Here is a 20425-nt window from a genome sequence, read left to right as displayed (position 1 = left end):
GTGTCATCTGTTCATTGAACAAGTATGTTGAAGTGCCTACTATGTGCCAGATGCTGTGCTGGAGACACAAGATGATCTGTAAAGACTGATAGGTTAGTGGGTCATTCAGTATAATCTGATGAGTGTTATAATAGAGGTTTTCTATGACTGGAGAATGACAGTCCCAACAATACCAGCCAACATGTATCAAGCACTCACTGCCACACACAAAGTGCTTATAGACGTCACGTCATTCTGTTTTATCCCCAAACACTCCTATGAGGTGACCATGCTTACAAGGGAGGAAACTGAGGCTCAGAGAGAACTGGCCCAAGGAGACTCAGCTAGTAAGGGACGATGCTTGGATTTGCAGCCAGACTGTCTTCAGACCCTTGATGTAACTTCCATGTAATCCCTCCCCTTAAAATCAACCAGATTAGACGATTGAGTGGGTAAGTAACTTACACTGTACAAGTCACAATATCCCAAAGTCATCATTTGCTCACATCAGGGTTTGGGAATGCAGGACTGATCCTTTCTGTTTTCAACCTCAGATCTTTGAGAGCCATCAGATGGATATGCCAACTTTGACAAATGAGAACAAGCACTTTGGCATGGAAGGTTGGGAAGTGTCTGGCTGGACAGGCTATTTTTGGTTCAGAGATGGCTTTGATGAGTTCTACCTCTGCTCTCACCAATCAGCAATGCCACCTGGGAGGTGAGGATGCAGCAGTGAAAAAGGAACACAAACGAGCTTTGCATCGGGTGGGTGGTGGGGAGGGAGCAGAATTGCAAATAATTGTTGGGGCAGGAGGAGGAAAGGAGAGTCATCTTCAACTGCGAAGAATCCAGTTGTTGGACCCTGAATTCTGCCAGTTCAGTTTACTTCCAATATTGTTTCTCCTTATGCCCTGTCTTCTCTCTTCCATCCCTGTTGGGTCCTGGAGCTGCAAAGGCTCCAAGCGCAGCACTCATTCCCTCACCTCCTGGCCCTACCTCACTAGCCTAGCCTCATTCAGCTGCTTCTCTGAGACTCAGCAGGAAACTTTCCAAGTTTGTCTCATTGGTCAAAGCCAAAGCACACATCCACTGTGGGATCCCAGCTCCGTGGGTAGTCAGAGCCTCCCGGGATGCCAGAGCAGGAAGGACTTGCTCATTACCCAGGCTAGTGCTCTTCAAACTCTACATCTTATTCAGAATTCCAGTATATATAAAACAGATACAAGAGCAAAAACTCTGCTGATGTCTGTGTAGAGGGTGGAAGTGAGAAGCCTCCCTGCCTTACTCCATGAGAACCCCGATCAAAATCGCTGATTTGGCCTAATCCCCCTGGTTTATAATTTATAGATGATATACTGAGGGCATTTTCCCTCTATCCCCTTAGGAAAACATCACAAATATCCTCAGAATCATTATGGTTAGTGTGGTTCCCAATAAGTACATCGAAGCTGCTTTTTTTTTTTTTTTTTTGAGACAAGGTCTTGATCTGTCACCCAGGCTGAAGTATAGTGGCATGATCATAGCTCACTGCAGCCTCAAACTCCTGGGCTTAAGTGATCCTCCCACCTCAGGCTCCCGAGTACGTGGGACAACAGCTGCATGCCACCAATCTCAGCTGACTCTTTACATTTTGTATAGAGATGGGGTCTTGCTATGTTATCCAGGCTTGTCTCGAACTCCTGGCCTCAAGCAATCCTCCCACCTTGGCCTCCCAAAGCACTGGGACGACAGGCATAGGCCACTGCACCTGGCCTCAATGCTGCTTCTTCATGGGGCCTGAAACAGTCCCCAAGGGTTGCAGACAGAAATACTCACAGAGTTTGGGGGTGCAATGGGAGTAACTATTTCAAATACCACCTGATGCAAGGGACCACTTCCTCCTTGGGGACACACTATCTTCTGTTAACTTCTAGGACATTCCCAGTTCTCCTCCTCACTTGGCTGCTCCTTCTCAGCCTCCTCTGCTGGTTCCTTCTCTTCTGTCTGGCCCAAGGAAGGGCTCTGTCTTTGGTCTTCTTGTCCCTTCTATACTCACTCCCTCTGTGACCTTGCCCACCTCATGGTTTGAAATATCATCCACATGCTCTCAACTCCCAAATTTATATCTCCAAACCACCCTCTCTCCTGAATCCGAGATACTCCTAAATGAGTATCCAACGGCCTGGTTAACATCTCCTCCTGGACACCTAAAAGACACCTCGATCTTTGCATGTCCCAAGCTGGAGTCCTGATTTTACTGCCATCTCCAAACCTGCTCTTGCCACGGTCTTTCCCATCTCAGTTTAAGACAACTCCATACTCCTCATTGTTCAAACCAAAAACCCTTCAGAGTCTTCCTTAACCCCCCTGGTTCCCTCACACCCCACACCCAATGTATCAACATGAGCTTGGTGACTCCACCTCTTAGTTACAGCCAGAAGCCTCTTCCTAGCCCACCTCCACTGCTACCACCCTGGCTAGGCCACAGTCCTCTTCTGCCTGGGCTATTGGAAGAGCCTCCACACACTGGTCTCCCTGCCTGCACTCTTGTTCCTCTGGAGTCCATCTTCAGCCAGACCTGCCAATCCTTATTCAAAACCTTGTCATGGCTTCCCAGTTCACTAAGAATGAAAGATAAAGTCTACAATGACCTATGGGGCCCTACCCAACCTGGCTTATGGTGACCCTGTGCTTTCACCTTTCATTCCCCTTGGCTCACTCACGCTTCTCCACCATAATGGGTTCTTAGCTATTCCTGCCTCAGTGCCCTTACACTGGCTGTTCCCTCTGCCTGAAACAGTTTTCTCCCAGATACCAACATGATCAATTCCGTCACCTCCTTCATCTTTCTACACCAATGTCATCTTTGGAGTGAGGCCACCCTGACCATGTTATCATTGCAACCATCCCCTACTCTCCCGATTCCCCTTACTCTGATCTATTTTTTCCATGGCAGGTGTCACCTTCTAACACTTTTACTTATTCAGTGTGTTTAGTATGTAGGGGTTCTCCCAGTAGAATGTAAGTTCTGTAAAGGCAATGATTTTTTTCTATGAACTGATGGATGCTAAGTATCTAGAACCATACCTGGTATATAGTAGGCTCTCGATAAATATCTATTGAATAAATAATTGAATGAATGGTTATTTTACAGTTTACAGAGCACTTTTACATCTGAGGACTCTTTTGAGCCTCAAAACAATTCTGGAAACCTGGTATATTTCTTATCTCCATTTTTCTGATGAGGAAACAGGTCCAAAGAGGTTAAGTCACTTGCCTGAGATCAACACAGCTTGTCTAGAGCGGGCCTCATGTCCTCTTCTGGCACTAAACTCACAAGTGCTGTCTCATCTGACCACACCGATGAAATCTCTCCAAAGCCCAGGTCCCACCCAGCTCTCTCCTGCCTCCCTAAACTTGCACCCCAGCTTGCTGATGACTATATTTGCAGGTGCCATGTGTGGTCTGCTTATTTTGTCCCAGAGGAGCATATGAACTCACTCTGCTTCTCTACAGACCATCTGACTTAGACATACACTTTCAGGCTATCTTCTGACCCTAAGACCCTCCTCCAGAACACAGGAGTAAGAGTCATATGCTGCCCCAATCCCTGCCTTCTGTTTATACACAAAGGACAACAACTGGACATTCCATAAGGAATGAGGGAGGGGGGTGAAGGCAGCAGGGACAGGTGGGAGAGACCCTTTGCAGATCAAGAAGCAGCTCCCCTTGTTCTTCCTTAACAACCATGGGCTGAAATGTGAGGTCGCTAAATGCAACTTAATAATGGCTTCTAGTCTCCTACTGAGAAATTTCTTTCTGGCCTAAGCAACAGGCATAGCTATAGCAGCTAGTTTATTGCTGTCTCATCCACCACACAAAGAACTGTGAGTCGGCTCATGATTGCTCCTTTTGCACAGGCTTCTGGGAAGCTCAGCAGTGGCAAATCTGTAGCCCAACCCTAGCAGGGCCAGTAGGAGAACAGGGCCTTGCCACGGGTCACAACATCGCATGGCATGGCCTGGGGAGACTCACGTCTTTTCCCCTCCTCCCCTCACGTGTGCTCAGGCCTTGAGGCAGGATGGCCTGCGTTCAACCCCGGCCTCTGCTGCTACTAGCCACACAGTCTCGGGCCAGCTGCCTCACTTCTCTGCCCCTGACAGGGTGATGTTACTCACCCCAGGTGCCTGGGTAAGTACTCCTCACTCATCTTTCATGATTTCTGAGTCAGATCTCTCTCACATCCCATATTCCCTCCTCAAGGCATGGTGGTTAGGAACAGGCGCTGAGAACCAGGGACGGAGTCCCCACTCTGCATCTTACTAACTGTAGGACTTTGAGCAAGTCTCTCCATCTCTCCCAGGTGTCCTCACCTGTAAAACAGAGATGATAACCATACCTGTCTCATAGAGCAGCTAATGCTTTCCATTACTTAAAATGGTGCCAGGAGTGTGGCAAATGGTCAGAACGTGTCAGCTTTTACCATGACGATGTGCTGGGCTTCTTGGTTTTCCAAAGCATCGCCTCATTAGACACGTCCAACTCTATCAACACCAGAAACTGGTGTGATCATTATTTCCAACTGCCATGTGAGGGCAATGAGGCTCAGAGAGGTCAGGAGCGTGAGGTCACACAGCAGGAGCCCACCTGGGCCTGAGCCAAGCGACGCCTTCCCATGCACTGCGGGGCTCAGGCAAATTCCTACCCCAGCACAGGCTCCCAGCTGCCCCTCCAGACTCCACATCATGGGGCCATCAGAGGCTGTGAAGGTGCCAGCGCACTCTTGGTCTGTTTCCTTAATCCATAGCTCTCATGCTGGGAGAGAGAAAACAGAGCAGCAGCCGAATCAACAAGAGCAGCCAGCGGACCCTGGTGGGGAGAGATGAGGCGGGGGGAGGGGAGGCCCCTGCCCGCCGTACACCTTGGCTGCCGCAGCGAGCTGAACCAGAGGCCTATCATCTGGCCCCAACAATGGCAGCTGCAGAATGGCAGGAGCAGGAGGAGGGTGGGGAGGGCTTCCAAAGGGAAGGAGATTGAGCAGAATCAGAGACCCTGACATGGGGATGAGATTCCCTGCTCTCCGCCCCCTGCCTGCCCTGGTGGTGCAGACTTCCGGGTGGGAAGGAGGAGCTCCAATCACCTGTGCACAGATCACACCCTTACCACCCCATCCCTGAAGGTTTCCCCACCACCTGTGTCACCACCAGCACCAGGTGGAGGAGGCTGACAAGGAGCCTTCCACCTCTGAATGCCTGGTGTCCCCGGTCCCCCCGGAAGCACAAGGGAGGGGCAGCTCCCCTCCTTGCAGGCACCGCCCTGGACCTCACCCCGCAGTCTAAGGAGGCTTTGTCCCCATCAAACACTCCTGGCCCCGTGAACCTCTCCCGCGGAGCAACTGTCATGGGTGCAGTTTGACATCTGTGTGACTATCTGTAAATAAACTAAACCCGCCTCAAGCCTGCAAGCTCCATGAGGGCAGGAAGCACCTGTGGCTTTACTCAGGAGGGTGAGCCCAGCCCCTAAACCTCAAAGTCAGTATAGAGAAGGCTGAAGGGGGCTGAGGGAGGAGGCAGAGAGAGAAAGGCTGTGCCGCGTCCCCAGTATTTGAAATGCTCAGAAGCATCCAGAGAAAGAAAGGTAATTTAAGTCTGGCGTGCTTCTTGGGCACATCATGACTCCCTGGGTGGTACCCTGAGCTGGGATTAGGAAGGAACAATGACACATACCACCCAAAGAAAATCTGTTAATCCATGCAGCCTCAACCTCGGAGGCAGGCACTGTGCTTTAAGATTTCACTTACCTCTCCTCAAAGCTTCCTCTCTGATTTGCTTTTAGATATGAATGCACAGGGGAACTGTTAATTTGATTCTGCAGTTAGCACACCTGATCTTCACAGTAATTGCTTTCAGTGGTTCAGCCACGATGTAATGGGGACCTCCACATGCTTCCAGACTAGCATTTATTTTACTGTGAGATGTACAGCGAAACCGGAGATATTACAGCAGGATTGTAAATTAATCTCCAAACTGCTGTCGACAACGCAGGCTTTCATCCCACTATGCTTCCCACGAGTGATCTGGTTTAGAGGAGACAATACATCACTGCGGATGGGAGATGGGCTCTAAAAATCCAGAAACCTGGGATACCAGTTCCAGCTCTGCTGTGTGATCTTGGACAAGACAGTATCCCACTCTGGGCCTCAGTTTCCACATCTGTAAAATGTGAGAGTTAAATCAGATGCTCCCTTGGGATGAGGCATGGTATGGTGAGAGGAAGGTCAAATTTGAAGTCCCTCAGACTTAAATTCTATGTTTTTAAATTGAGTTCTCTACTTATTGTCTTAGCAACTTTGGGCAAGTGACTTAATGTGTCACAGCCTCAGATTCTTCTTGGGTAAGATGGGGATGATGACAATACCTAACCAGCCTTCCCACATTCACCCTTCCAGTCTGCTCTCTGAACTACTGCCAACATGATCTTTTTAGAACACAAATCTGATCACTGCATCTCCCTCCTTAAAAGCTTTCAAGGGCTCTCCAGTGCCCTCTGTAAAAGCCTGCTTAATCTGTCAGATGCTCAGTCTAACCTCTACCAGGCTCCCTCCCTACCCTCTCCCATTCCAGCTGCACTGGCCGTTCTACCTTCCCCCCATGCTCTCCTCTGCCACAGGCCCTTTGCACATGCAATTCGCATTCACCAAGTATTCTTCCTACCTTTTCCACCAACTTGGCCATGCTTCAGCCTCATTCAAGCCTCACTCAAGCCTCACTTCCCCATTTCCTTAGTGAAGCCTTACTCCCAACCACATCAAGAGCCGTGGTAAAGACTCTAATAGCCTGTATGTCTCTCCTTTGTTGCACATGTCACCAGTTGTAAATTTACATCTGCATAATTCTTTGATGAATAAATTAAACCCAGCACAGGCCTGCAAGCTCCATGAGCACAGGGACTGTGTTGCTCAACATTTAACACAGTGCCTATAGAAACAGTGATAATGAACATAATAAAACCCCACAATAGCCAACATGTATGAAGCAATTTCTACATGTCAGGCACTTCCCAACAGCCTTCAGAATTAGTTTTCACTATTACTATCATGTAACAAAGGGAAAGACTGAGTCACAGAGAGGTTAGGTAACTTGCCTGACATCACACAGCTAATAAGTGGTCAAAGTCCAGAAGTCTGTTTACTGACAAACTATAGAAAGCTTTTCAGTCACTCAGTAAATGAGGCAGCATCCAGGGAGCAGTTCTTTAAGCAAGGAGGCTGGCACTGCTTAAGCACTTAATAATAATAATGATGATTATTAACAGATATTGAGTACTTATGATGTGTCCAATATTATTCTAAAGACTTTTATATGAATTAACTCATTCTCTCAACGACATTTTCTTTATGAGGGAGTGCTACCATTATCCTTATTAAGCAGAAGAGAAACTTGAGGCTGGGAAAGACGAACTGACTTGCCCAAGATCACCTGGCGTGTAGGCAATAGAGCCAGAATTTGAACCCTGGTCCACCTAACTCCAGAGTCTGGGAAAAACCCAGCTCTGTAATTCTCAGGGAGGACCAGGCTCAGTCTCCTCTGCAGTAGAAATGGAATCAATTCTCCCCTATGCCAGTTTTCTGAATTCAGTTCTACTTGTGAGAGGGCCTGTGCTTCTTATGGCACTGAGCCCACCCAGCTATGCAGGGTATGGAGGGAGCTGTCCCTGGAGACGATGAAGCCAGCTATTTCCCCAGGGCCTCAGCTGAGGAGGCTACGCTGTGATCTGATGGACAGCTGGGAAGTGACTCATGGAGCAGCCAGGGAGAGGGGAAGCTGGAGGGGACTAAAAAAAGACCTGCGACCACATACTATGCACAAGGACAATCATCAACCATAATCACCACCACCAAGGCAAGCCCCGCCCTCTATCCCACACGCCCCTCAGGCTGCTCTGGAGTCCTTCTGGGATCCTCCTGGAGGCCCCTGTGATTCAGATTTCACCACTGGGCTGTGGCAGTTCAGAGCACAGGCTTTTGAGCCCAAATCCCAACTCAACCACTTTGTAGCTGTGGCATCCTGAACTAGTTGCTGAACTTTTCTGAGCCTCAGTTTCTTCCTCAGCACAATGGGGATAAGAAACAGTCATTTCTCAAGAAGAGTGTGGAGATTAAATGAAGTTATGTGTGTGGAAATCCTGGAATAGTCCCTGGTTCAGCAACTGGTAGTTCCCCCTGTGGATAAAATGCAGGAGAAGGCAAAGAAGACAGACGCGTAATACAATTTTCCTGGAACGCCCACTCGTTCAGATTGACATTTTACTTTCGCATCCATTCACTGTTAATCCACTCCACTTTCAGTATAGAATGATACTATCGATCATAATAAAGATAAAGATAACAGTTATTAAGTGCATATGAGATGGTAGGTTCAACATTTCACGTTCATTATGTCATTTTACTCCTCACAAGCATTCTATAAGGCAGTCTGCCAAATGCCTAATTCAAATCTGGCCAGCCACTTGCAAGCCATGTCACCTTAAGCAAATTCATTAAACCTTCTGTTCCTCAACTTCTTAATCTGTAAAATGGGGATAATAATAGCGCCTGCTTTGTAAGGTTGTTGAGATGGCTAGCTCTCTATTAAATGCTTATGCCCATCTGATAGTGTAGACTTGTGGCTGTGGGTGGCTGCCCTGCCAGAGACCGCAATTTTCAGCCCCCTTACATCTAGTGGAGGCCATGTGACTGAGTGCTGGTCATTGGAATGCGGAAGGAATTGACACACCCACACCCAGGACTGTATTATAAGCCTCCACATTCTCTGTCATCCTCAGTCAGAGACATCTCCGGGAGTTATACATCCAAGATGGCAGAGCTTTCATCAGCTTCCACAGACAGAGCACCTCTCTCCCCTGCCATCAGGTGGACTCTACATGAATGAGAAAGCAGCTTTCATTACGTTCAGCCACTAAGATGTTAGGATTCATCTGACACATCAGCTAGCATTACCCTAACTAATATAGAACTTAGTTCCAGAAGTGGGCTGCTTAAAACATGTGACATTGGCTTAGAAGTCAGGTAGCAGGTTATACTAGAGCCTGGAAAACTGGAGACCCATGTGATACAGAAGTAAAATGTCTCATTAAACTGTCATCTATGATAACTTGGCAGTCAGAGCTCATGCCTACTAAGCCTGTATGCTCTATAGAAAGAGACTGGAAAAAATAATGGTAATAAAGTTTGCTAACTGTTCCTGGCTGAGTTAAGCAAGGTACTAGGGAAAGAGAAGAACTCAGGCCTAAATTAACCAGTTTGAAAGTAATTTTAGAAAGGAATAGTGGAGAGGTAAAAACAGACAACTATGTCTAAACCCCAAACAATAAGACAAAAGAGTGAGAAGACATTTAAGTGAAATAAGTATCATATTAAGAATATAAGCTTCCCACCTAAGCCTGATGACCTCAAGGTAGCTGCCATTAAATTTAGAGAGAAAGAGAGGTATGGGGAAAAGGAAGTAATAATCCGGGCTTCAGAATTAAGTCTAGGAAATAACTCTGGGTGTGGCTACTGGCATATTAGACATCATAGATGAAAGTCTTACTAAGTTCTTGAGGGAATTGCACTGCAAAATCTATAAACCTTGATTTTAATAGTCTTTTACTGTTACAGCATTAAAACAATCCTTGGGCCCCCAAAGGTTCAAGGGAAAGAACTAGGTCACAAAAGATTTAGAGCCCCCAAGAAGGCCATACTGCCCACGACCAACTTCAGGTGTGGCCACGAAAAATAACAAAGAAAAATCCTCCCACCAGCACAGCTGAGAGGGTGGAGAACAATGAACCAGTAAATTCCCATCAGGAGAAGAATCAGGACCTAATCCAGGAACTTCACCCACTGCTAGGATACAACCCCACAATGCTTGCTTGGCAAGATTTCATCACTACTGAGGACCAGTGACTGCTGTGTACGTACCTTCCATGATTATCTTTTCCAAATGGGAGTTTCATGATGGTTATCCCACTCTGCTCAGATGTGGGATATGAATGCAGAGTGGCAGATAATATGTTTGTTTTGCCTCATGGGTCCCTGGACCATGGTGAGGTGCCACACTCAGCTTCATGGATAGGACTATCCATGACTCTGAACTTGAAGTTGGATGCAGGGATCAGAAAAAATGTGGGTTCCTCCCTTAGGGAAAAGAGAAGGTGTTTTGTGCATAGGAAGAAGGAGGCACACACGTACTGGTGGTCAGAGAGCCAATGATACATCTGGTCAATGATATGTGAACACAAGCAACGTAAGTCCCTCCAGGCTTAGCCTATACTACCTTTCTTAAGCTCCTCCACACTCACTGTCTCCCTCTACCTACTGGCTGGATGAATGCCCAAGGAAGGTGCTGAAGGCCACATGTAGAAGATAAAAAAGCAAACTCTCCATTAATCAAGCTTGGTACCTAAATGACCCTCCTGCCTCCTCCAACCCCACTCCTCTCCCAATCAGAGTTTAAGTGTATAAGAAATGAATTTCTATTGTGTTAAGCTACTGAGATTTCTGAACTGTCTTTAATAATAGCTGATGAGGCTAGGCACGGGGGCTCATGCCTGTAATCCCAGCACTTTGGGAGGCAGAGATGGGTGGGTCACCTGAGGTCAAAGGTTCAAAACCAGCCTGGCCAGCATGGTGAAACCCCATCTCTACTAAAAATACAAAATTAGCTGGGTGTGGTGGCGCATGCCTGTAATCCCAGTTACTCAGGAGGCTGAGGCAGGAGAATCTCTTGAACCTGGGAGGCGGAGGTTGCAGTGAGCTGAGATTGTGCCATTGCACTCCAGCTTGGGCAACAAGAGCAAAACTCCGTCTCAATAATAATAATAATAATAATAATAATAATAGCTGATGTAACTATAATGATAATACATAAAGCTCTTAAAATAGTGCCTGGCATATAATAAGCTATACAAGTAGAGCTGTTTATTATAATACCCATTTTACAGATAGGGAAACTGCAGCTTACAGGTGTGCCTGACTCCAGAGTCAATTACTATTTTGTATTTACCTCTCAGTAGATAATAAGTTTGGTAACAATGAGTTTGGTACCTGGCTCAAGGTCACAAATACTAACAGACTCAGAATTAGAGGCCTTCCTTCTATTCAAAGTTCATCAACTCTGCCCTTGACCCCAGGTCTTCAGGTTAGTCCTTCATTGTTTTATTTTGTTATTTTTATTTCATGTTTCAGGAAACACCCAACTTGCAAATGCCCCAGCACTGAACTAGCAAGTCTACACAGAAAACCAAATCACCCTCTAGTGACCCAAATTCCAAGTTTTAATTTACATCAAGCCAGTTAATTAAAAAGGTGCTCTGTGAGCACAGATACTGCTACAGCTGGCTCTTGAGATAGCATTTGCTGTTCCTCTTAAGAAGTTGGGTTCCTTCTGTGACATTTTTGGTCCAACACAGCAACACTGCTCCACAGAACAGCATGACCAGTTTAGGGACAGGAAAACGGCTGAGCAAGCATTTTGTGCAGAGACAATAGAAAAGCAAGAGACCTGAAAACCAACCTACCCCCCAAGCCCGTGCTGACAGGTGAGGGCTCGTGTTAATTAATGTTTATCAAGTGATTGGGGATCCCTGAAATGAAAGAGACTATTGAAAATCCCCCAAGTATTATTATTATTTCCAGCCTGAATAATCTGTTTTTTAAGGAAGCCATTATTATTGAGTGCCTACTATGTGGCAGGTGCTTTTATAAACTGTATCTGATTTAATCTTTGTAATCGCCCTTTGTGTTCGGTTTGGGTTTTCTTCCTTTTTAAAATACATCTTCTTTTGTTTTGTAATCCTCACTGTACAGATGAGAAAACTAAGTTCAGCACAATTAAGTCACTTGCTAGAGAATGGTAGAGTGAAAATTTGGGGTTAGATCTAAGCGTTAAGGTCTTTCTCCCTTTCCTTTTCATCATTCCATACCGCCTCTTCCAGTCTGCCCTTCAAATTGTACATTTAAAACAAAATGTAATTCAAGAATGCCTATGTCTTTTTTTTGGTGTGTCTTTTTTTTAACTGAAGTATATTTCGCAATACAGTAAAATGCACAAATACTAGGTTTACCATTAGATACCAGCCTGGCCAGCATGGTGAAACCCCATTTGACAAATGCATATACCTCTGAACCCACATCCCAATTAACATGAGGGACTACTTCCAGAAAGTTTCCTGGTGCCCCTTCACTAAAGAGAGATATCATTTAAGTTTAAAATACAGCAAATAAAATAAGCTACCTTAATTTTATTTATTTATTTTTTGTAGAGATGAGATCTCACTATGTTGCTTCAGCTGGTCTCAAACTCCTGGCCTCAAGCAATCTTCCTGCCTCAGCCACCCCAAAATAAGCTATTTTCCTTTGACCAAAACAATCTTTTTGTGACTCTGGCCACAGAGCTGTGCCCATGGCATCAATCCTTGAGGTGGGTGTACTGAGTTACTTGGTGCTATATTAAAAAGGAGGATCCAGTTAAAATTCTGTGCCTTGTTGCCTCCATCCACCCTGAGCATGTGGGAATGAATTAATCTGGGTGTGATAGAGATGAGATACCATTGTGCCTGGATTATCACAACTATCATCATCATTTTAGCACCTACCATGTGTCAGCACCAGATTATAATAGCCTTAGACACATAATCTCATTTAATCCTTGTAATTATTACCTGTTTTACAGCTGAGGAAACTGGAGGACAGAGAGGTTAGGTCGCATACCTAAGAACACACAGCTGGAAAATGGCGCCTTGAAATTCAAATCCTAGAGGTCCAACACCAGAGGCCATTCTCTTAACAACTGCCTTTACAGGTGGTAGGCAAATTGTAAATGCCTAAAATTGAATGAGCTGGTTATATTCATTTAACAAGCAGTAGAGAGTATCTATTATACAAAGTGCCAGGCACTGTGCTCAGTGATATGGAAGGAGACACAGAGATGAATAAGAACGGAGAAGGGATTGCATCAAGGAAGCCCTCACAAGGAAGCCAGGAAGACCAACTCATTCTTGAAGCCAAGTCTTCAAGGATGAGTAGGAACTGGCCAGCTCTAAAGGAGTTTAAGGTACAATGACTAGCACATACAAAGGCACAGTGAAGTACTTCTGCCCACTCCTTATTTAGCTCAATCAAGTCAAATTTTTAAAACTCCACAGAAACATCAATGGGGTCCCTTAGCTGTTTCCCCGGCTCTTCAAAACAGCTGAAAATCAACACAAAACTCCAGTTCTGAAAAGTTTTTACATAACCACAAAGTTCATGCCCACAGCAAGCCCATGGATGTGATTTTTGAGAGCCCCTAAGCCTTCTTTTGCTTTAGAGCCAATTATCTTTTTTTTCTGAATCCAGTCCCATGTGACTAGTTTCACAATTCCTTAGCCTGGGCAGTTTAGCAGCAGCAAATTAGAAAAGTGGACAGGTACAGAAATGGCAGTAAGAAGGGGCAACCAAGGAAGAAGAACTTGGAGCCAGTGCCTGCCTGTAGTCCCAGCTACTCGGCTGAGGTGGGAGGATTGCTTGAGCTCAGGAGTTCAAGGCCAGCCTGGGCAACATAGCGAGACCCTTTCTTTAGAACAACAATAACAACAAAGTAGAAAAACTTGCAAAGATGATTCAAGAAACTCAAAAAGCAATAGGTTCTTTCAGGACATCATTGTATAACACAGTACAATAGCTTGCTTAACTCAAAAAGGTGTCTAATAAGCTCCAACTGTGTACTAGGGCCTCTCTTAGGCTTAGCACGGGATAGAAAAACATGTAAAATCCAGTTCTGCCCAGTTCCATTTGAGAGGAACAACAAGTATATAATTCAGGAATTATATGACAGGAAGGGTCTCTGTTCACCTTTGTAGGTAATAAAGGGCAGGTGGGATGCCTGAAGGCAGGGAACTCATCTGTCACTAAAGAGTCATACAGGCAGGAGTTAAGAGTACGGACTCTGGAGCCAGGCTATCTGTATTTAAATAAGCAAGATACTTAAGTTCCCTATGCCTCAGTTTCTTCCTGTATATAATGGGGATAATAGTGTAGTACCTTTTCAAGAGGTACTGGGGATCAAATGGGTCAATATACAGAGCCCTGCTGGATACATGTTAGCTGTTATTACCTCTTACCCAGCACTTGCTCAGACCCTAGCATTCAGCAACTGTAATAAGTGCCGATGAACAAATGAATTCACAAATGAATAAATAAGTGATGCTACCAAGTTAAAGGAGGGAAAATCTATTATGTAAGGTACGTCGTCCTTAATAAGGCTTGCAGATCAGAAAGACTCTGTACAAAATAGTTTAAGAAATAGGTTTGATGTTTAATGTATGATTCCAATACCTAAGGAATTAATCACTCATTCTTTAACTCTTCTGCATAAGTGACCTGCCGTTTTAAACAAGCCGAAAGAAAAGGCATGAAGAGATCACAATGAAACTATAGTATATCTCATACTCAGAGGAGGCTGAAGGGGCCCCGAAACCCAAGAGTTCAGCGCTGTGGTGTGGGAGAGGTTGTGATGGCAGCAAACCCCAACTGTCACACACTCACCCTGCCTAAAACCAACTCTGTGGTCTTCTCCTTCCTTAAATTATACTTCCTCCAGAAAGGGTAAACACAAAAACTGTTTTTAAAAGTTGTTAAGGCTCATAAAAGTAAAACCGATTTGAAAAAATATAGAAGCAACTAACACAGAGCTACAAGAGGATGTGGGGGTGTATTACATATCTAGCCCCCTATTTTACAGATGAGGCAACTGAGGCCCAAAGATGTAAAGTGACTTGCCCAAACTTATAACTTCAGGATAATGGCAAAGACAGAAGTAGGGCAGGGTGCCCAGATTTCCACACTAGAGCCTTCCAAAGGAAATACTGAGGGAGAAAAAAGAAGAGGTTCCAGGCCCAGAAGGTGGGTAAGGAGTTGGGAGTCAGGGGCAGCAAAGAGTAAAAGATGATTGTCATGGGAGCCCCCAGGAAGGAAATTAAGCCCCTCCGTGCTTTTTGGTGGAGGTAGGGTTTCAAACAAAGAGCAATCCAGTCCAAAGCTCCCAGGTTTTGCAGGTGAATCCCCGCATTCTGAAGAAGCACATACAAAGCCCAATGCCTTCTACCCAGATGTTTCCATCTTAGTCGAGATTTCAGGGTGTGTGTGTGTGTGTGTGTGTGGCCTCGAAGATATCCTCTCTTTGAGGGTTGTGTCCTGGCTGGCAGCAGACAGGGAAGGGCTCTGGCAAAGAGATCCCGAAGAGTCTCCGAGATCAGCGCGGATTCCCCTCCCCAACACACACAAACACACACCCGCTTTGCTCCTTCCTTCCCCTCCCCCACTGATGATCAAATCCAGGTGAAGGGACCGAGGACTGCAGGGTCGGTTTCCAAAGGCTTCCGCTGGAGCCCGGCGCCCCAAGCGCCCGCTTGTTCCTGCGCACACTCACAAGCACACTTACACACGCACAGACGCGCGCGCACACAGACTCTCACACGCACATGCACATCCTTGGCACCGCCCACCGCAGTGCTCCTCCAGCCCCCGGGAAACAGACAGGCAGCAACATGAATGAAATCTGCCCAGAAAGACTGCATTTCAGCTCCAACCACGCAACCTCTGGCCAAACCGCCGAATATGTAACAAAGTTTTATTTCGCCTTTAGAGTCTCCAGTTACGCTTCTACCATTTCCTGTGGAAAATTGAAGCTTTGAAGTGTCTAGCTCCGGCTTTCGCAGACGGGTAGCACCGCCAGCGCGAGCTCTCGAAAACAAGCGCCCCGGCCCCACCCCCTTCAAGGACAGAACTGCGGGTTCAGACCTACCCAGGTCAGGCCTTCAAAACAGTGGGGCGTGAAGAGACGATGATAGAACCCGCTGGAAACGACGCCCTAAACTAACAACCCCCTCCAGAACTGGCCCCCGCCAGCTCCATCCTGCCCAGATCCCCAGAGGCCCTCCTTCAGCCAAGTGGTGAGAGCTGCAGCTCCCTGCCAGAGGGAATGGAGAGGCCAAGAGCTGGGAGGCTTTGTCCATCCTGCAGCCCCCACCAGCTGTGTGCTCTAGCCCTCAAACACTGCTCTGGAAAAACTTGGCACCGACAAGTCTTCCCGCACCCCAGTCTCACCACACCCACCTCTACGACTGTCTAGGCCGAGCAAGCTTTCAACCATTCAGCCGGTACGGCCGCCAGGCCCCTCCTTCCCCCGTGCACTGAGTGTCCCCCGAGGGAGTGGGAGTACTGGATTGCGGAGAGCGGAACGCGCCTCCTCCCAAGTGCTAGGGAGCACAATTCATGCGCCCAGGGAAGTGGCATCTTCAAGGTCAAAACAAACAGCGCAGGGGTGGAGTATATGTACTAAGCGCAAATGATCTCAACCCTGCTCCAAAAAATGGTGCTGGGTTTTGCTCACTGCCTGCTGGAGGCAGCTGTCGCCCCGCCCCGCACCGGGGGCGGAACCTCGCGCTCCCGGACCTGGGACAGCACCAGCGGCGTAAAATACGCGCACCCGAGTGCAGGAGGAAACAGGCAGCCTCTAGTTCTGGCTACCTCCAGCCCGGCCGCCTCCTCAGCGGCTTGGGACAGCAGCGCGTGGCTGGGAAGACGCGGGAGGGGGACGCGAGGCAAACTCGCGCCAAGAGTTGGCCAGGTTGGGTGAGAGGGAGTGGCATCCGCGCAGACACTTACCGCTGGCGTTCTTCCCGCAGATCAGGTGCTGGTAGGGCTGCAGGAGACCCCAGATCTCCGAGTCGTTGTTGACCGTGTGCTCCAGGGTCTCCACGGTGAACTTGGGCGCCTCGTGGAGCGCATGGTGGTGGTGATGGTGGTGGTTGGCGGCGGCTGCCGGCGGGACTGCGGCGGCCGCGGCGGCCGGCGGGGCGCAACAGCTGCTGCCCCCGCTGGCGCTGCTGGCTGCGCTACAGGCGCCGCCGCTCGCCGCTCCTCCCCCGGGCGCCTCCCGCTCTTTATCCGCCGCGGGGGCCGCACCAGGGCCCGAGCTCGGGCCTGGGCCGGAGCCTGAGCCTGACCCAGGGCCACTGCAGCTCCGGGGCACCCCAGAGGCCACGACCCGCGAGTAGATGTCCCGGAAGAGGCTCTCCATGCAGGCTGTCAGGTAGATGGCGGCGTGCTCGTGGATGCGCAGCGCCACGCGGCTGTCCACCATCCAACGATACACGCGGCCCACGGAGAAGGTGAGGCCGCAGCGTGCCGACTTGCCGCGGCCCAGGCGGTCGCCACCGGCGCTGCTCATGTTGTAGAGGGACAGTGCGGCCAGCGCAGCCGCCGTACAGTGCGCGGCCAGGCCCCAGGACAGCACGATCTCCATGGCGCTCTGGATCTCGTACTTGGTGCACTTGGCGAAGCGCAGGCTCAGGCGCTGCGCCTCTTTGGCGATGCGCACCAGCGCCCGGCTCACCAGCGTCGACAGCTTGGCCAGCGCGTCCTTGGGCAGGCCGCCGGGGACCGCCAGGCCTGCCCGGGGATCCCGCGAACGCAGCAGAAGCGCCTCCAGCTCCTGGAGAGTCCAGGGGACCTCGTCCAGGTCCGGCAGCAGCCGCGAGCAGTGCTGGCCGGCGCAGTCCAGCCCCTCGGAGTCTTCCACCAGGGCAGTGTTGACGGTGTCAAAGCTGTTGTGCCGGCTGTGCATGGAGTCAGCTAGAGGCGGCCAGCAGCTCCCGCCATACGGGGACGCCGGGTGCGAGTCGGAACAGCACAAAGACAAGTTGGAGGAGCGCACCGAGTCCGCCGCGCCACCATAACCCGAGTCCAGCGTCAGATCCTCCAGCGTTCTCACTACGGGCTTCTTACCTCTCCTGGCCATCGCTGCGCCACTTCATGCTGCAGCCGCCTGGGAGCCAAGGGGAAGGAGCGGCGAGGAGCAGCGAGTGCCGAGGAGCGCGGGGAGAGCCGAGTCCGCGCCGCCTCGGCTCACTTTTCCACCAGCTGCTGCTACCAACTGTTACTACTTTAGGCTGCCTCCCGGAACCGCCGCCGCTGGAATATACAGAGTAGACCCGGGAGTCATCTTCCAGAGTCCGGGCCGGAGCTGGGCGCAATGGGGAGCGAGCCAGACAGGGAAGGAAGCTCCCGCCGGGGTTTGCCCCTTTCTTCCAAAATAAAAAGTGTCTAGACCGCTCCTCCCTGAGCCCCGCTGGGCGCAGTAACCACCGGGCGCCGGCCACGGTGTTCGTGGGACTGAGACCACCCCAGATGCCGCCACCGCCCCAGCTCCGCGGGCAGCTGGCTCCCGGCTCCCGACTCCCAGCTCCCGGCCCTGGTTCGCTCGGCGCCAGCCTGCCCTGCACCGGAGCGCAGCAGCGGCCGTGGCGGCTGCAAACCTTGCCGAACCCCAGCAAACCCCGGGCAGCCAGTGGGACGGGCGTATGCAAAGCAGGGGCGGCGGAGAGCCAGTGGAATCGGAGAATGCTAATTACCTCGCTTTTTTTTTTTTAAATCCCTCCTCCCCATGTGGCCCCGCCCCTCACACACGCCCCCGGCGGAGACCGAGGCTGCAGGAAGTGGGGAGCAGTGGCCAGGGACTTGGGGGACCCTTGCAAACGTAGAGACGTGGATGCTGCCCCCTGCTGCTGTCCCTGCCCTCATTCTCCCGGAGGGTGGTGGGTTGGGTCGGTGACCTCCCCACCTAGGTGTGCTCTCCACCGCGGTTCACAAGGTGTCTGCCTGACGGTCGCTCTCTCCCCTGCGTTTCGCATTCCACTTTTTTTCCCCCCTGTAACGCCTGAAACATGGTTTTCCTCCCTCTCTATTCCCACTTCGGGTACGCAAGCCAATTAGTGCGGCCCTCTTTCAGCCGGGGTTTGCTCCAGCATGGAGGGAAATAAGCCTGTCGAGCGGAGGCCCGGGGCGGTGGACACCACTGGGAGGCCGGATCTCCGGCCATTCGCCACCTGCCACTAGGGCTCATTAACTCGATTCCTTTCAGCAGCCAGGAAGACCCTGTCCCTGCTTCAAAGTCCTGGGCGTGTGCTGCAGGGAGGGCTCAAGCACCACTTTGCCATCCTGGTGGGCATCTTTCCAAATAGCTCGGCCTTCTTAAATGGAGTAAATTTGCTCAAAGGAGAATCTTCTTTCCTGACTAAAGAAAGATATAATATATATATGCATGGCTTAGCTGCATTCCTGTTTCAAATAGCATCGTGTCATCTACTTGTCTGTCCCCACCCACCGAGGCAGAAACCATATCTTACACACATGGGGATTCCTAACTCCGCACACTGTGTCTCTCAGCTTAGAATCCCCGCCTATAGGAAGCTGGCCCAGATCTTTCAAGACTGGCTTCGGTGCTTCCACTGCCTCCATCCCCTTCTGTGGTTGCTGATTTCTAGGCCCTTGCAACACTAGGTTGCAAAAGTCTGGTTACTTGTCTGGATTCTACGCCGGGCTAGGGGTTCCCATGCATAGTCCTGGCACAGTATAAGTGCTCAGTAAATATTTGTTGTAAATTGATGAAGGACGTAAGGATATGCTTTTAAATTGCTGCTTTGAATGTTCAACAATGGCCAACAGGTATATTCAAATATGCTCAACATCACTAATCATTCGGGAGATGCAAATCAAAACCACAGTGAGATATCACTTCACACCGGTAAGGATGGCTATTATCAAAAAGTCAAAAGATAACAAGTGTTGGCAAGGATGTGGAAAAAAGGGAACCTTTGTACACTGATGGCGGGGTTGTAAATGAGTACAGCCATTATGGAAAACAGCATGGAGGTTCCCAAAAATAAAAATAGAACTACCATGTGATCCAGCAATCCCACTTCTGAGTATACACCCAAAGAAAATAAAATCTCAGTCGAGTGCAGTGGCTCACGCCTGTAATGCCAGCACTTTGGGAGGTTGAGGCAGGCAGATCACTTGAGGTCAGAAGTTGGAGACCAGCCAGACCAACATGGTGAAACCTCATCTTTACTAAAAATACAAAAATTACCCGGGCATGGTGGTGCACACCTGTAGTCCCAGCTACTCAGGAGGCTGAGGCACAAGAATTGCTTGAACCCAGGAGGCGGAGGTTGCAGTGAGCCAAGATTGCGCCACTGCACCTCAGCCCGGGTGACAGAGTGAGACTCCATCTCAAAAGAAAGAAAAAAAAAAAAAGGAAAAGAACATCTCTGTCTTGAAGGGAGAGATGCACTTCCATGTTCATTGCAGTTTATTCACAATAACCAAGATGTGGAAACGTATCTAAGTGTCCATCCACAGATAAATGGGTAAAGACAATGTGGCATGTATATATCTGCAATGGAATATTATTCAGCTCTAAAAAAGAAGGAAATCCTGTCATTTGCAGTAACATCATGAACTTGGAGAATATTATCCTAAGTGAAATAGGCCAGACACAGAAAGACAAGTACCGCGTGATCTCATTTATACGTGGACTCTTAAAAAAAAATGTTGAACTCATAGTAACAAAAAGTAGAATGGTGGCTACCCGGGTCTGGAGTG

General features: G+C 48.9%; 1 protein-coding gene across 2 annotated transcripts in view; it reads right to left on the bottom strand.

Moving 5' to 3' along the window:
• The window catches only part of ABTB3 (ankyrin repeat and BTB domain containing 3), a 346648-nt gene extending 326599 nt beyond the window's left edge, over window positions 1–20049 (bottom strand). For both annotated transcript variants that reach the window (XM_054442678.2, XM_054442680.2), the window contains exon 1: window positions 16646–20049. In XM_054442678.2, coding sequence (XP_054298653.1) covers window positions 16646–17780 — 1135 coding nt within the window. In that variant the 5' untranslated portion in view covers window positions 17781–20049. The remainder of the gene's footprint in view (window positions 1–16645) is intronic.
• Window positions 20050–20425: the final 376 nt, after the last annotated feature.

The sequence above is a fragment of the Pongo pygmaeus genome, chromosome 10, assembly GCF_028885625.2.
Source record: "Pongo pygmaeus isolate AG05252 chromosome 10, NHGRI_mPonPyg2-v2.0_pri, whole genome shotgun sequence".
Classification (NCBI taxonomy): domain Eukaryota; kingdom Metazoa; phylum Chordata; class Mammalia; order Primates; family Hominidae; genus Pongo; species Pongo pygmaeus.
This window is presented reverse-complemented; position numbering and strand designations above follow the sequence as displayed.